This window comes from Dipodomys ordii, unplaced genomic scaffold (genome assembly GCF_000151885.1).
Source record: "Dipodomys ordii isolate 6190 unplaced genomic scaffold, Dord_2.0 Scaffold29, whole genome shotgun sequence".
In the NCBI taxonomy this organism is placed as follows: domain Eukaryota; kingdom Metazoa; phylum Chordata; class Mammalia; order Rodentia; family Heteromyidae; genus Dipodomys; species Dipodomys ordii.
Genome location: NW_012267245.1, coordinates 7,890,635 through 7,907,348, shown reverse-complemented (window position 1 = coordinate 7,907,348; position 16,714 = coordinate 7,890,635). Strand labels below are relative to the sequence as shown.

The 16,714-nt window shown below is 45.9% G+C and overlaps 1 protein-coding gene across 1 annotated transcript; it reads right to left on the bottom strand.

Moving 5' to 3' along the window:
* Positions 1-2,496: 2,496 nt before the first annotated feature.
* Positions 2,497-6,517, bottom strand: Fam170a (family with sequence similarity 170, member A). Its single transcript, XM_013016022.1, has 4 exons — positions 6,448-6,517; positions 4,008-4,148; positions 2,939-3,338; positions 2,497-2,860 (listed from the first exon to the last, which is right to left on the bottom strand). Exons 1-4 carry the CDS (start codon positions 6,515-6,517, stop codon positions 2,497-2,499), a joined length of 975 nt encoding a protein of 324 aa, XP_012871476.1.
* Between the last annotated feature and the right edge of the window lie 10,197 nt (positions 6,518-16,714).

The following is a 16,714-nucleotide window of genomic DNA, read 5'->3' as shown; positions in this document are numbered from 1 at the left end:
AGCGCCACTTCCGGCTTTTTTCTTTTTGCTTATGTGGTGCTGAGGAATCGAACCCAGGGCCTCATGCATGCAAGGCAAGGCAAGGCAAGCGCTCTACCACTGAGCCACCTTCCCAGCCATAACTTTGTTTCAATCTTCCTTTAAGCCTGTATTGCAATTTGAGTCTATTTTTATAAAAAAAAATGGTCTAGTTGATTCATCTGTTGTGACCAAATATTGAACTATACCAGTACCACTGACTGAAAAGAGTCACTTCTCCAATGCAAATTATTTTCACTTTTGTCAGATATAAACTGGCTAAGTCAATGTATTCACTGCAGTCCATTAGTGTTAGTTTTAATGCCACTGTCATGCTATTGTGACGAGGATGGGTTTGTAATACAGTTGTAAGTCAGTTTGTTCAGCTTTATATACTTTTTGGCCATTTGGGGGATTTGGATGTTGCATATACATTTTAGGGTTGTGTTTTCTAGTTCTGTGAAGATGCCATTTTTAACATTCTGATTAGTTACATTAAATCTGTAGATCATTTTGGATAGTGTAGATACTTTAACAATATTGATTCTTCCAGCCCAAGAACGTGACATATCTTTCTACTTTTTGTGTCCTCTCCCATTTCATCAATATTTAATAAGGCCTGCCTGCCATTTCTTCAGAAGAGGGAGACACGCAGCCCTTCACACACACACACACACACACACACACTCACACACACACTCACACTCACACTTTTGGATGACAGTGGACAAACTCTTCATCAAAGCCAGTCTTCAGTGCCCCCTAGGTTCCTGTGGTTCCAGTACTATTATCCAGTATTATCACAGTACTGTGCTAATACCGTTCAGGAGGTGCTTGAGTCAAACCTTCAAAGGCCAAAAATAAGTGTGTTTTAAAATCAAAACATGGCCGTCAGAACTAGAAGTCTCAGAGTTTACCAGCTCAGACTCCTAATATGGCCAGCTCTTTCCCCAGGCTCAGCTTGGGGTCTTCTGTCCTCTGCAAATGCTTTTGAGGAAGTCCCACCATCTCAGAGATACACCACTCCTTAGTTAACACCAAGATGAGAAATGTCCTTTCTGGCTTGCTGTTTCCTGTGAAGTTGCAGCTCACAGCCCTCTCTGGTCCATCCCTGGGGGGAGGGGGGTAATGCAGACTGCACTAGACCTCTCTAAGTTCCTTCCTCCAGTAAACCCTACCCAGGGCTTTCAGCCATGGTCCACAGTGCCTGCCACTGCCCCTTGGCCTCTTTTGTGCTCAGCGTGGCTTGTTGTAGTCTCCTATGAAATGTAGTCATGCACTAGAAGCCTAGTAACCCTTGGAGCTTGAACATTGAGGGCTTCCTATGGAGAGTGCGGGTAGACTCCTGTAGTGCTGATGGGAGACCTCATTTGGGAACTACTAGAGGGCCAAGTGGATGGACTGATTGGTTCATTACATAATATCTTCAGGCAAAGTGTGGAAAAGAAGATTTATTGCATATAACGTTTGCATGGTAGACGGGTATTGGTCCACGCATCCTCCTGTGTGCTGTTGGTTTCTGCCTACCTCTGTCTTCATGGTTCTCTTCTCCCTGGAAGTGAGGAAACAAGTAAGGCACAAGAGGAAGAGACCGGAAGCGACAGAAGCTCAGCTGCTCAGCTACCTCTTTCTTTTAATCCTAAAGCTAGGGTCATGCTTTCACAGTGAGTTCACTTTCAGACTCACTACAGCAAAATGAATGCCCTACAAGTTTCCTAGACTTCTTGAGACCTCACTTCCACAGTTCCCTTTCCCCCACCGTGTTCACGGACCAGTGAGATCCCAGTTCAGACTGAAGACACACAGACACAGACCTCTGATTTGCTGGGCCTTGTTCTCTACAGGCCAGTCTGGCCTTGAGTTAGGTTGAACATCTTTTTCCCTTCTCTCCAGTATTTCTTCTTAAAGTTGAGCTACTGAGAAAGTTCCCCCTTCTCATTTTAGTAGAGAAGCCCCAGGTGTAACACAAGTTGGCTCAAGCCAGCAGCAGAACCACCGGGTAAGCCAGCCCTGCAGCCCTTCCTTTCCATTCCTGTGATGTAGCTCAGCAGACAGGCCTTACCTCTCCCAAGAGAAGGGCTCCCCAACTTCCGGGATCGTCTGGCCCATAAATCTCACTTGCTGTGTGAAAGGGAGTAAAAGGCACTTCTTAGTTACAAAGAAGGGAGTTCTGCTGCTCCTAACAAATTGTCTCAACTCCCTACGAGAACTGGAAAACTCCAGACAAACCTGGACATAATCATGTAAGGTGTCTGAGCAGAAGCAGAGGACCCAGTTAATTCCAGATTCTCTTGTTCCCCACACTAGGGAAGGTCCTGTTTCCTCCTCATGGAGGCCCCCATCTAGATTAGAGGAAGGGTAGTGGCCTGGAAAAGGCACTGGCCCCTCAGTTTTCCCCTCACGATGGCCCCAATCTAGATTAGAGGAAGGGTGCTGGCTAGGAAAAGGCGCTGTCCCCTCAGTATGCCCAGCCCCTGCTCACTTCCTGTCCTTTGCAGAGTGAAACACACATCCTGGGCATTGGCTCCATGATCTCTTCAGTCCAAGGTCTTCCTCTGTGGGCTGCTGCTCCTCATTCTCCTCTTCTGGTCTCTCCTCCTCCTCCTCCTCCTCCTCCTCTTCCTCTTGGGTGCTCTCTGATTCCACATTTTCTATCAGGTGAGCCATGGTGAGGTGGAAGACGTGGCAGCTGAAGCCCTCCCTGATTCCATATTGCACATGTTCTCGAAGGATCTCCATGGTGGCAAAAACCCGACAGCAGGCCAGGCACCGGAAGCCGCTCTCCGCTGTCACCAGCCAGTCAGGCGTCTTGGCCCGGGGCCTCTCCTCCACTGCGGGTGACCTGCACCGGAAGCCGTTCTCCGCTGTCACCAGCCAGTCGGGCGTCTTGGCCCGGGGCCTCTCCTCCACTGCGGGTGACCCTGGTGTGCTGTCTGACTCTACTTTCTCCTCGTATTCTTTCTCCTCCCCGCCAGGCTCACTGTCAGACAGGAGGTTCCTGGTTGACACGTCGGAGGGTGGCGTGCCCACCCGCACGCTCCCCAGAAGCACTGCTTCTTCCATCCGTGGCTGCTTTTCTAAGATCTCGGAGGTTTCTTCCCTCTCCCAGGAGACAGCCACACCTTTTATCATTTGTACCTGCATGTAGTATATTTTCATGCCCTTTTCATCTGTGTTTAAAGGCAGGGAAGACACACAGGTCTGATAGGATGAATGGGATGAGGAGACCTGCTGTGAAGGGGCAGGAGTCTCTCCTGGCTCCTGAGCCTGGCCTGCAGGTGATCTGATCTGGGGACTTCCTTGTTGTACTCTCTGGCATCCTAGAGAGAGAAATTAGACGCATCAGAAGATGCCCAGGGCCCCCGGCAGCTAAAGGGTGTGGCATAAATGGCATAAATGTGTGAGGAGCTTGATGTTTGTCAACTGTGTGGTGGTGACATTGTGTTTGGAGGGCTGTTGATACATGGGAGTATGGCCTGTGGTTTTCAGGGCTGTGAACTTCATGGAGCAGGGGTAGGATCCTGTGGCCCATTGGCATGTTGTTTGTGGAAAGTAGGGGCAGAATAGCATAGCATCACACCTTTGAGTGTTGTTGTATGTGCCAAGACTAGATACACCTGTGTGGAATATCATCGCATGGTAGCTGTACAGCTAAAGACCGGTATGACACAGTCCTTTTGTCCTTTTCTGGTAGTCAAACATAGGCAGAGTATAGTCCCTGCAGAGGTGCTTACTCTGCCGCTCGGCCTGATGCTCCCGTCCAGACCCCCCAACTCCCACATGATCACGCCAGGGCTCCTGGTCTCCCACACCAAGCTCCCATCCATGTGCCTCACAGCTCTGAGCCCCCCCGGGCCCCTCCACAGAGCTGGCCACTCCAGCTGCCCTGGGCCTCCTCTCACCTTGTGCCTGAACAAGCTACGTGCCTCTAGCCTCACACAGGAGCCACACACCCAAAGTGTCTCACCCCGAGAGCCTTGCACCCTTACTACCATGGCCGAGCTTGCATGGAGGAGAAACACAGGAGAAGTATTCAGAGGCAGAGGAGACCTCCCCTACCCCTGGGCTCCAGACTGTGGCCATCGCAGTGGGTCCAGGCTGAGGGCCATCCTCTTGTATCTTTGAAATTCCTGGAAAAAGGACAAAGGGCACTTGAGATATGGTGGGGTGGGCATGCTTGTGCATTGTTCACTTAGCCAGCAGTGCTACTGAGCACCTGGCGTGCATGCCCTGTGTGGAGACTACAGCGAGCCTTCGCGTCTGGCTCCTGCTGGACGCACCGGCATTTCGTCATAGTCAAAGGCCATTTTATTAGTGTCTTGTTAGGAATGTAGGCCTGTGAGATGACTGAGTGTGGACGGCTCACCTGGAAACCTTTGATAAGCATGGGGTCCGTGCAGGGAACAGAATGGAAGTGCGTGTCTGGGTCTGTGGAGAACTGTGTGTTCACAGCTCAGGATTGACAAGTAGAAAACAGTTATTAAATCCGCATAGTAAACGGCTACTACGTATCAGGCAGTATTCCCCACTCTGTGTTCTGGGATATTAGACCAGATAAAGCCCATCTTCTAACTGGACCTTCTAGTTTAATCTCAAAAGGCAGGCACTAAGCAGAAGCATTAAGTATATGACAGGTCAACTCATAGTTACCAGATTTAACAAAAATACCTGACTCCTATTTCAATTTGAATTTCAGATAAATTACAAATGATTTTAGAGCCAGTAGATCCTATTCAATACTCAGGACAAATTCGTCTTAAAAGAATCATTTGTGGGAAGTGACACTGTGGCTCAAGCAGTAGAGCACTCGCCTTGAGCCGAAGAGCTGAGGGACAGCGCCCAGGCCCAGAGTTCAAACCCCACGACCAACAACAACAACAAAAAGAATCATTTGTGGTTTATCTGAAATTCAAGTTTAATAGGAATATATAATACATATTATATATCATATATATATATGACATCTATAATGGTGGAACTAGGCTTGAACTTGTGGCTTTGTGCTTCTGCTTGCTAAGCAGGCACTGTACAACTTAATACACGACCCAGCACTTTTTACTTTAATTACTTTTTCCGATAGTGCCTTGTGTCATCCCCCCACCCCTACCCCCAGCCCAGCCAGCCTAGGACCATGATCCACCTCCCCATGCCACCCATGTAGCTGGGATTACCCGTACACGCTCGCATGCTCAACTTTTTTGTTAAGATAGGATCTCACTAACCCTTTGCCCAGGCTGGCCTTGTACCATGATTCTTCTGATTATCTCCTGAGTATCTGAGATTACAGTCATTAACCACCAAGACCAGCCTGGACATTATATATTTTCTTCAAGGAGGTGGAAATGAATCTTTGCCTCATTGTATGTTGTACAGAATGGCTCTGGTGTTGCTGTATATTGTGTTATAGATGTGGCATATTAGAACATTTGACTCATTATAGAGGTATTTAGAGACAGAAAAGAGTTGAGTACACACGCACACACACACGCACGCACACACATGCACACACACATGCATGCACACACGCACACACATGCACGCACACACACACATGCACGCACGCACACGCACACACACACACGTACACACACACACATCCTCCAGAGTTTAGTGAAAGGAGAACTGTCCTAGCCATGGGCTGTGTGTCCATGCCCCTGGAAGTTTGCCTGCACTCCAGGCCTCTCTTGCCCAGTCTGTCCTGGGCACTATACGAACTGCCGGGCTCTGATTTGACCAGACGCCTCCAGCTGGCTCTCACCTTTTTTGTTTACATCTAATATATGCCGTTAACATGCAACCTGACTCGCTCAGGTTCCTGTGAAGTCTGGCCCCGTCCATTGGATCATGTTCTCTGTGAGGTTCACACACACACACTTTTCAGTTCCTCAGGAAACACCAAACCTGTGCAGTCACAAACTCTGATGGACGGTTAGGTGATTGTTTCTGCTGAGGGCATACAGTCTCTGTGATCTCAGCGTGACTCTGCCCCTGGACCCCTCACATCAGCCATCAAGGCCCCTCACACCAAGGCCCTCATTCACACACTCATTAGCCTACTCTTTCCCACTTCCCTGAAAGGAAGGGCAACTCAAATTTCTTGTTCACAGTGCTCGTTCAGTTGACCCTAAGCAAACAGCAAACAAAGAGCGTGAAAGAGGCAACTTGGAAAAGCTGCATCTCCACGCTGGGTGGCTGTGCCCTGGTCTTTGTTGCAGTCGAGTCTCAGGGGCCAGCCTCTGAAGAAGCTGCAGCCCAGGAAATCTGCTTCCTGTCTTCGAGGGCATTTGTATGTTTTGTGCTATCTCATACCCTAGAGATCAGCAGTGTCCACGGATGCCAGGCCCCTCCTGACTTACACATGCCACTCTGCTCAACCCTGCCCTCCTAGAGAAGGCTGGGCTGTCCAGCACCCCTGTTCCCAGCACATACCTCCTCCCAACTCTTCATCTTCCTGGGACTCCTCATTCTCCAGGTGTTTTCTCTTTTGTCTTCGTTTCATAGTATAGCTAGAAAAGGCCCTTCGGGGATGTTTAGAATGGTGTCTACCTCCCCTTCTCCCTACAGACTGGCCCTTATTGACTCAGGAAATCTGTTGAAATGATTCAATACAAATAAATATAGCCAAGTCTCTGGATGGCTGAAGAACTCAGACCACTCTGTGAACCAGCCACCTGCCCAGAGCTCAGTACCGTGCAGGGCTGTTAAGGTTCAAAGGTCACCAGGCCCATAGCAGGATTCTCTGACCTCAGTGATGACATCAGAGAATTCTGAGAGCCTTGGTCCACCTTGGCCCCTGCAACTACAGAAACCCCACGTTCAAGAACAATCCTCTCACCCAGTGGAACCTCTCTAATGAATTCAACTCTCTCATCTTTCAAATGTGGCAGAATATTTTTAGATGTTAACATGTTTCTGTTTAACTTTTTCTTTTCACCTTTTACTTCACCCTTTCCTTTCTGCCCTCAAGCAGGAAGCAAGGCTTGTGTTCATTGCTGAGAGCAAAGGTAGTCAGAATTGAAGCACCAATAACTTGCTAGAACCCCGAACTTCAGGAGAAGAATACTGTGGCAGAAATACAGTAAAAACAGGATCTTTTGAGATTATGTATTGACTCTCTTCTTACCCTACTAGAAGAGCTTAGATGCTTAGATCAGAGATTTTTGTTCATTCTATGGGTAGTGGAAAAAAAGGATCCTTGAAACATAACTAGAAAGATAGGTGTACAAAAATTCTGGGAGGAGATGGCTGCGCTGTGCATCTAAGCAGAATAGTGGCAGCCTGTCCCATTCGTAACAGATAAGCCACCAAACCTTCAGAACTGTGGCAGCCCAGCTGGTGGGCATCCAAATGCAAGCTGCCTTCAGAGCAACAGTCCTTCATGGCTTCCAAATAGGGACAGGTGCAACACGGACAGAATAGCAGCAAGAGCAAGGGCTAAACTAAAAAATTACATAGAGCCAGGCACTGTAGCTCACACTTACAATCCTAGCTACTCAGGAATCTGGTTTCTGGGGGAATCTCAGTTTAAAAGCAGACTAGACAGAAAAGACCATATGACTTGCCTCCAATGAACCAGCAGAAAGCCAGATTAGAAGCCTGGTTGAAGTCTAGAGCACCAGCTAGGAGCAAGCAAGCCAAGATCCAAGATCCTGTATCTGAACTTCCCTCCATACCAGAAAAAAACACAGGTGCAGTTGTAAGAACTAGCATGCTATTTCTTGCTGACAAATTAGATATCCTCCAAGAGACAGGCTTCTACACTGTATCTGATACTCTACCAAGAAGCCCACTCCAAGTCTATTGCTGGGAATTGGAGACTATGGATTAGAGGAGATACGCTCATGGAAAATCTGGTGAGACCACATTTTGTCCCCAGAAGCCTAACAGTGGAGGCCTTCAGGTATAACCAAGGACTTTCTGCTTTGCTTTGGAGAACATGGCTTGATACAGTGTGAGAATTCTTCGCTGCTAATGTCAAGCTGAAGTGTGGGAGGCATTGCTGAAAACCACAGAGAAAGTGAGTGACAATTTGACTCTGAGCAAGACAAGGCTAAATTCATTGACCCTGGTTTTCAGTCTTGTAGCAAACAAGTCTGTCCTAAAAGGAGGAAGCTAGCAAGGATAGCAACCAGCCTTGGAGCAGAGCATCTGTGACTTATGTTCGTAATCCTAGCTTCTTTGAAGGCTAAGAGCAGGCAGAAAAATTCTTGAGACATGTCTTCAGTCCATAGTTGGGTTTAGTCATCCCAAGCTACAAGGGAGGCTGAGGTTAGGGGATCATGGTGCCGACCGCCCTCAGTAGGCAAGTGTCTGGAGGGAAGCTGGGTGGGGCCATATGTCCCTGTGATCCTAGTAGCCATAAGAAGGCAGTCACTAGCCCTAAGAATTACAGCTAACTCCTGTACACTAGAATGCACCCTGGAAGTTCTCAAGCCAACCACCTTCCTTCCTTCCTTTTCTACAGCCTCCCCATCAAGGGGCTGCCCAGGCCATAATTCAGCATTTCTAACGATAGGAAATACCATCCTAAAGTGGCTTTGACACCAGCTGTGGCCTTCCCTATCGGCGTATCCCTACCCTGTCCATCCCAGGCAGACTCTCCAGAGGCTGCGTCAAACCATGATAATAAATACCCCAGGGAAGGGTTTTGCTGTTAGAATGTGCTGGCTGTGGGCTAGTGGGGAGTTCTGCTCCTCTCTGTCTCTCTTCTCAAGTTTCCAAAGCCACAGCTCTCTGGAAAGTTGACAGATATGGTTGCAGAGGGGAGGAGAATGCTGGAGGGCCTCATACATTGGGGTTGAGTGTGCTTGCCTGGAAATACCCACATGACACCCACTCAAAAGTTATTCCCAGACAATAGCGTCAATCAGGCCAGACATTCTCAAAACTAGATCTAGTGCTCATATCTCTTACATTATATTTCACCACCTTTTCCATGCTGTTAGCATTTTTACACAAAGACAGTGTTGTTCGATTGAATGCATTTATTTTACCTTTTGTCTTATTTTTCTTCCTTTATGGTAAATTCAGGTGAAAAGGTTGGAAGTTCCCAAAATTCTTGGCTTAAACTGAAAAGCAACTGGAAAATCACTTTGTTTTGAAATGTTTAACCTAGCAAAGATTAGATATATGGGAGGATTTTGTACCCTGAATATAAATAATGCAAAAAGAAGGTCTTCTGAATATTTCTAGAGACAGTAGGCAAACTGATTCCCATTTGGCTGTTTCGATTATCCTGCTGACACTCCGGGTCTTTGAGTAATGTGGTGGCAGGAACCTTTCCCAGGCGTCAGCTGAGATGAAAGTACGTATGGTAGCAAGCAGCCAGGCACAACCACACACCATGGCAAATCCTTAGTGCAACCCTATTTGTTCACAGTCCTGTGCAAAGTACACATGGCTCTGACGCATTTGTTCCAAATAGCTTTTGCTCTTATTACTTTAAAGATAACTTGACTGCCAGATGCTGTTCCATGATGATAAAGAACTCATACATGGAAAAGGGCTTATGCATTGCAGTTACACTGCTTATTTTGTCCCTGAAAAATAGACTCACATTTTATTAGAGACAGTCTTTCCTCTTTTCCAAATTGTGAACACATGACCATATCATTTTTTTCTTTAAATCCATCTTGGCCACAGTTATGTTTTAAAGAATAGCATTCTCTAAAAGTGGCTTATTAATAGAGAATAAAGTCTAAAATAGCTCACCAAATCTTAGAAGCCCTGCAGAATTGGGTTACTGATTGGATTTTCCCATCTAGAGCACCATGCTCACCTTCAACTTAGCCAAACATCCCTCAAACACAGCTCAGGGCATTTCTCAAATCATTTCTTCCAGTTGTACAAATTTTTAAATATAATATATTTTTAAGTTCCACTAAAACTTTTTTCTTTTTAAAAGATTCTTTCCAGATAGACCAAGGACACTAGCCCACACATTCTCATAGCATGTCAAGCCTTCCTCTACAATAGCTCTTCTCAAGTTCTATTTTTCCCTTGCAACCCATGGTGTAGCAATCGTTGATGAGTAAAGGCTGACTCCTCCTCATTTAATTCTGTTTCTTGTTCCGAGGCCGAGCTCCCTCACATACCACTTTTCCCTTGGAACAATAAAGATCTTGTAAATCCTTTGTCCAAGGATCTTCTTTGTCCTTTGCTCAAACAGTTCCCAACTGGTTCCTATTTCATTTTATTTTCTCCAATCCAAGACCGTAAGAGTCATCTCTGCATTTATCTGAAAAAAGGGGATATGGCCATTCTCTGCTCCAGTGTGTCTGAAGTACCGTGAAAGCCCAACTTCATCCTTAAACTACCCAAAATTCCACCACTGAGACTTAATATTCAACCATACACAATTTTTCTCAAAATGTAAGTATTTTTGTGAGCAGTGACGTCTTAAGTCATTATCAGCAAGGACTGGGGGAAAGGTTAGGCTAAAAATTAGGCCGTTTTAGAATGACCCCATCTGGACAAAGGGCAAAGGAGAAATGACACATGGTAAAGAAATAGGTGTTGAAGGAATGAGGGGGAAGTACCAAAAATAAATACCCACCTTTCTCATAAACTGGCAACAGTCTAGATCTTCTGGAGAGTGGAATCCTTGAAAGAAGTTATGGCTTAAGAACATGAACACATATAATATATCCATAACCAAACTGATAGTGCTTAACAGAGCTGATGCTCATGAGAGTTCAGATGATTACATGGTAATGAATCTCTAGTTAGAAAAGAATCCAAGGAAGGAGTAAGTAAAACACCACAACTGTAAAAACCCTTCTCGTCAGGGGCTCGGTTGCTGCGTGCGCATTGTAAGCCACAGAATCCAACCTTACAAAGCAGGCTTAGATGGTTAATAATGCCAAGGTGAATCCCTCATGGAGAGTCTAAACTGAGCCACATCTTCTTTAACCTCATCTTGTGGAGTTTTGGAAATTTATTCCATGTTCCCGATACCTTTGACATCAGTGCATGGAAATAAATGGGATTTAATAGACTGTGACCAAGGTCTCTGTGTCCCTTCTAAGGGATGGGAAGTATATCCACAACCATGGGAAACAGGAATTGCTAGTCAATCCCAGGCCTTAAATAACTCTTGGTCCATAAATTCTGTCTTATTGCTGTTTAGAGTTCAGTAAAGGATCAGAGAGAAGCTTGATTCTAAGTGTGAGGGCTGAGATCACTGAAGATTAGGTGCTGCTGTGAGCACACAGGGTCTGCCTGAGGGAGCAAGAAAATGGGTCCAGCCCTTATGCTTTCTCCAGGAGTAGTTAATGGTTGTTGCTACAGAAGGTCTGTGAGCAATTAGCAGAAGCCATCTACCATCCTCACTCAGCCCCTTAGTGGGCAAAAAGGGCTGAGAGGCTCAAGGCTGCCAGAGCAAAGATGCCCAACTGGCACGGAGCTGGAGCCGCACAGCAGATGTGCATGGGAGCTCCAACTGCTCTCTGTCTTCTTGAGTGTCCCAAGATTTACATCTTGTGGAAATGTGGCAAACGACTCAAATCCTTTCTTCCTTCAGAGAAAAAATACAGCCACACTAAAATTAGAGTCTGTACATGGTGCCAAGCTACACTGCCTTACTGTTGAAGCCTGACATTGCATATCTAATAAAGGTTATTATCAAATAACATGTATAAGAACACAGTTGCACGAGATGATTAAGTTGCAGACTCATATCTACAGGGCCCATAGTGTATGGCAGACATATACAGGACACAGAAAAAAAAAAAGTATATCAAATCAGCATGGACTGCCAGACATCAGTGTGGCTCAAGCCTGTAATCCTAGCTGTCCAGGAGGCAGAGATACAGGATTGTGGTTTGGAGCCAGCACAGGCAGACACATCCTTGAGATTCTTATCTCCAATTAACCAGCAAAAACTCTAGAGGTGAAGGTGTGGCTCAAGTAGCAGAGTGCCAGCAATGAGCAGAAAAGCTAGTGAGAGCTCAAGGCCAGGAGTGCAAGTCCCAGTACGAGCACAGAAAAAGTAACTCTTTGCTGTGTGGATTCTTCCCACATTCTTCCTTCATCACCCCCTCACCCAGGGCTCTTAGAAAGACCGCCCACAGCTGCTGAGATGCTCCATCCAGTGCCTGTGTTACCCAGGCATTTCCTCAACACTGGCTCGACCACATAATTGCCTGCCCCAACAGACAGCGTCTTCCCTGGCTGAACCATCGCTTTTGGAAGGAATTTCAATGTCCTTGGGCAGTTTCAACAGATAATCTATGCTTGTAGGACCAAATTTCCTCACCGCTATCTAGCACAAATCTACATTCCTCTTCTTTCAGAGAGTCTTTCTATTATTTGCAGACGGTTATCTTTTGTCTTTTTATCAGCTATACCACACTATCCTACAAATATACAAATTTCACTTTCTTTTTCTATCCAACTTTTCCCAAATGGGTTCTACTTGCTTATATTAGTTTTCAATGTATTTCTCTAGAACTGAGCATTCTGTGATCTGACTAAGGCAAACTAGGACATGGGTTTTCTTCCATTATAGATATTTCAACTTAAATCACACCAATAATGCCTGCTGAGCTGATACAGTCATTTCAAAGTGTCCAGGTTAAAACTCAACTCATCTATTTAAGTAATGTAGTCAAATGGCATCCAGAATGACCTCTTCTAGCCTATACACAGAGCCCACTGGAGGATAGAAAAGGAACATGAAATGGGTGACATTGCCTGATTTTAAACGTTGCTTTAATTCTCTCAAGATGCATCCAACTATTTCCAGATTAAAAATGGTCATTTCAGAACGTTATGCAACTTGGTGAGGTAACTGAATAAAACTTTTAACTTTCATGAAGGAATATCAAATGAGTTGTGAATCAACACCCTGCATAGTTTAAACAGTAAAATACAGAGGAGCTCACACAGGTCTGTAACTTGGACCATGTGGTTGGAATCCTAGCCACATTAGTAAACAGCTGTTGCTCCAGGGTGCCTGAGTTCACACACACGCACGCACGCACGCACACGCACGCACACGCGTGCGCGCACCCAGACACACGCACGCACACGCACACGCACGCACGCACACACACGCACACGTACGCACACACGCACGCACACGCACACACACGCGCACACACGTACCTTGCCACGCCCTTCTGTAATGTGCTTGGTACTCTGCCTATGAGCAAGCAGAATAATTAACAGCAAAGAATTCCCCTCACAGTACAGATTATTACAGCTTATATTTCATTTCTCTTAATTAACTACCAACTCTTAGAGAAAAGGGCTGCGACTTGCCTGTCTTCCTGTCCCTCATTTTCCTAACAGCTAGCATAAGTAGACACCCACATTTTTCTTGAATACAAATGGGAGCATCTGGCTTCAAATTCACTTATATATCAGCTAGAAATGATCACACTTCTGTTCTGGCTTCTTATTTTCACAAGAGCTGCTTGAAAATTCCAAGTAAGATTCTAAGATTACTTTTCTTAGAAGAAGAAGAAGAAGAAGAAAAAAAAACCATTGCCGTCATGAAGTCCCAGGCAGTCATGTTGAGTCTAGGCTCCAGGTCTAATCTATTTGGAAAACAGGTTGGTATTGATATTTCCTACATTTTTTATGTTGACCCAGTTTTGAGCCCTATTTCCTTTTAAGCTTAATAATGTTCCAAGATGCAGCTAAAACAGAAGAGGCCATAGGAGGCTGGTGGGAAAGCCAGCATCTAATATATCCACTTTCCAACCTGTGCCTCAGCAAGCTAAAGGAAAAATTTGTTGGTCTCCAGTGCCTGCCCTGAACAGTAAAATTAAGAAGGTCCACTCCCACCCTGTTTCAAACAGGCTGAGGTAATTGGTCCTGTTATGGCTTTAGCAACTTGAGTGGGAGAAGATGAGCATTCTGAAAGAGATTTATTTACTCTAAAGCATCCCAAATATCTCATTAGTCTGCTTTTCACTTGGCAAGGTTTTCTTTCATTAAAAGTGCCATGCTCTGTAATTTAGGACAAAGCAAAAATGTCTCTGGGAAGGATATGTAGAAAGGTGTGCCCACTGAGTAGGTCTGAGTTTTCTTCCCAAGTATTGGGCTCCTTACTTCTCTGTCATCATAGACGTTTTCTGCGATCTTCCGGGACTTCATATCCTCATCTACAGAGGGAGGGTAGCTGTTCGTGAGTCATGAGCTCAGTTCTAGAACCTTAGGCACTTTGCTTTTATTTCTTTATGGCTCCAATGGCCATCTCCAAGATGAAGGTCCGAATAGTGGCAGCTCTGTAGAGCTTATGATGAGTCTGTCTTGACATGAGTGAGCATACGTAAACTGATTAGGACAGCATCTGTCCCAAAGGAAGTGGTTGGTAAGTGTGTGTCAGCATCATAGGAATTAAGTGGCACCGTGCAGTGTGAGAGGGATAACATCTCCCCTCATGACTACAAACTTTCCACCAGGATCTGAAGACACTAAGTTGACAGTCACAGACACAGACCTTAAAGGAGGGTGGTGGAGATCAAGCTTGCTCATAAATGAACCAGTCTAGAGAGGTAGAGAAGGGAGATGCCCTGACATAGTTAATAGAAACAGAAAATCCATACTTCCTGGCAGGAGAGAGACCATAATCATGGAAAGAAAAATCTCCTGTCGTGTGACAGCTGATCAGCTCCCCTCCCATTTCACCCCACCCCCAGTGTCACATGGAGGAGGATTGCCTTCCCAAAAATAGCTGACAAGGTCAGTGGCTTCGGATTCTTTATGGGGCTTGTGGGGTCGGAGCAGTTGGAGGAGACACTGGAGCATAATGGGAGATGATGTCTCCCAGTACGCCTTTCTAGATGCCCCAACTCAGAGCTGGGAGCATTCGCCTCACTCTGAAAACAGAAGCAGTGCTCTTGGCCGCCCACAAATGCAAATCTGCAAGCTTTGTCTCCCTTGGCTAATTTTAAACATTGCTTTTACGTCTCAGTTTAGATTTGTTTTGCTGTGTATATGCAACATAACTGAGATCCAGATTTCTTATTTCTTAGCCTGAGGAAATGCGAAGCCCTTTGCAGCTGATTTGCTGTCACTCTGAACCAGAGAGCACAGAATGCCCCTCTTCTGAGCAGACACACAAGGAATGGGTGGCTGCGCCTCTGGGCTCCCTTCGTTCTCTTCCTTCCTGTCAGTGAGCTAGATCTGGCCTCTGAAGTTGTGCCTTCCAAAGCAGGTTTTTATAAAACTTCATGAGCTAAAAATAAAAGAAATTCAATTAACCAAAAAAGCAAAAGCCAAGGGTGGCGGGGGAGAGGGAGAGATGGAGAGAGAGACAGAGACAGGGAGAGAACAGAAAATAAGGGGAAAATAGTACTGGTTTGAGCACAAACGATTGCTAGTTTTGGTATGCTCCATTCCGTGGCAGGCTTCTGGGCGGCTGCCGGCGGGTTCAAGGGCGGCTAAATGAGGACTAGATGAGGGTATTGTCTCAACACAGCACTCCATCTTTTCCCTGGCTTTGTCCCTGCCTCATCTGCGCTCAGGGGCTCAGGACTAAAAAGAGAAAAGCCTACACTGCAAAAATAAAGACAAACTATACTACAATCCCTACCTTGCTTTGAGATGCATGCTTATCTCCAAAGGCAGGAGAAATCGCCCTGGGGCCAGGCAGCTCTGACCAAGGACAGAGGCAGCAGCCTGACAGCAGGGGCCTGAAGCAGGGAGGAAAATACACATTGTAGACCACAGGTGGCCAACAGAACCCGGGGAGTTCACTGTCACGAGCCTGGAGGACACGGAGGTTTGCTATGGTCAGAGGATCAAAAGCTGAAGATACAGGTTATTATCATTTAAAACTCTGGGCTCACATAGCCTGGGGAGAGCTGCGTGCATCAGCAATAGCACCTCTTTCTTCGCTTTTCCGCAACTTAACTTCTCTACAATTTAACTTTTCTACAATTTACATGTAGTGCTATAGTGAGGATCCTTTGTGGGCTGTGTCCACCAAATTAACTCTGTTCAGATGCAGAAATACGATTTTTAATAGAGAATTTATGTGCTGCTCATCACATATTAAAGCAATTTAAACAAGTGAACTACCAAGCCACAGGACTTTTGTTGCTTCTTTTTTTTTTTTTGAAGGGGGGGGGGTCCAGTCGTGGGGCCTGAACTCTGGGCCTGGGTGCTGTCCCTCAGCTCTTCAGCTCAAGGCTAACACTCTACCACTTGAGCCACAGCGCCACTTCCGGCTTTTTTTTTCTTTTTGCTTATGTGGTGCTGAGGAATCGAACCCAGGGCCTCAGGCATGCAAGGCAAGCGCTCTACCACTGAGCCACCTTCCCAGCCCCTTGTTGCTTTTCTTACAAGTGTAATAGGTCGGGACAAGATCATCCACTTGTTCATTCAGTTTCACTAGCAGCTATTCACACACATAGAAGGTCAAGGTCAGAGGCACAGTCTGTGTCCATAAGAGAATTTCTCTGCAAACAAGCAATATAATATACAGAACTAAACTGCATTGATTTAGAGAATAACAAAAATACTCAGGTTTGCCTGCTAAAGCCTACTCTCAACCTATCTGGGCCACAGTTTCTTCATGAGGAAAAAATAGTCTTGCAAATGAAATATCCTGTGTTTCCTCTCAAAAGAGTTGGTTTGAAAGATGGGGGGGGGGTTGTGTTTTTTTGTTTTTTTTTTAAGCTTATGAGAGATCTTAAAAGTAAGAAACTGGGCAAGGGGGCCGCACGCACCACAGCCTGACTGC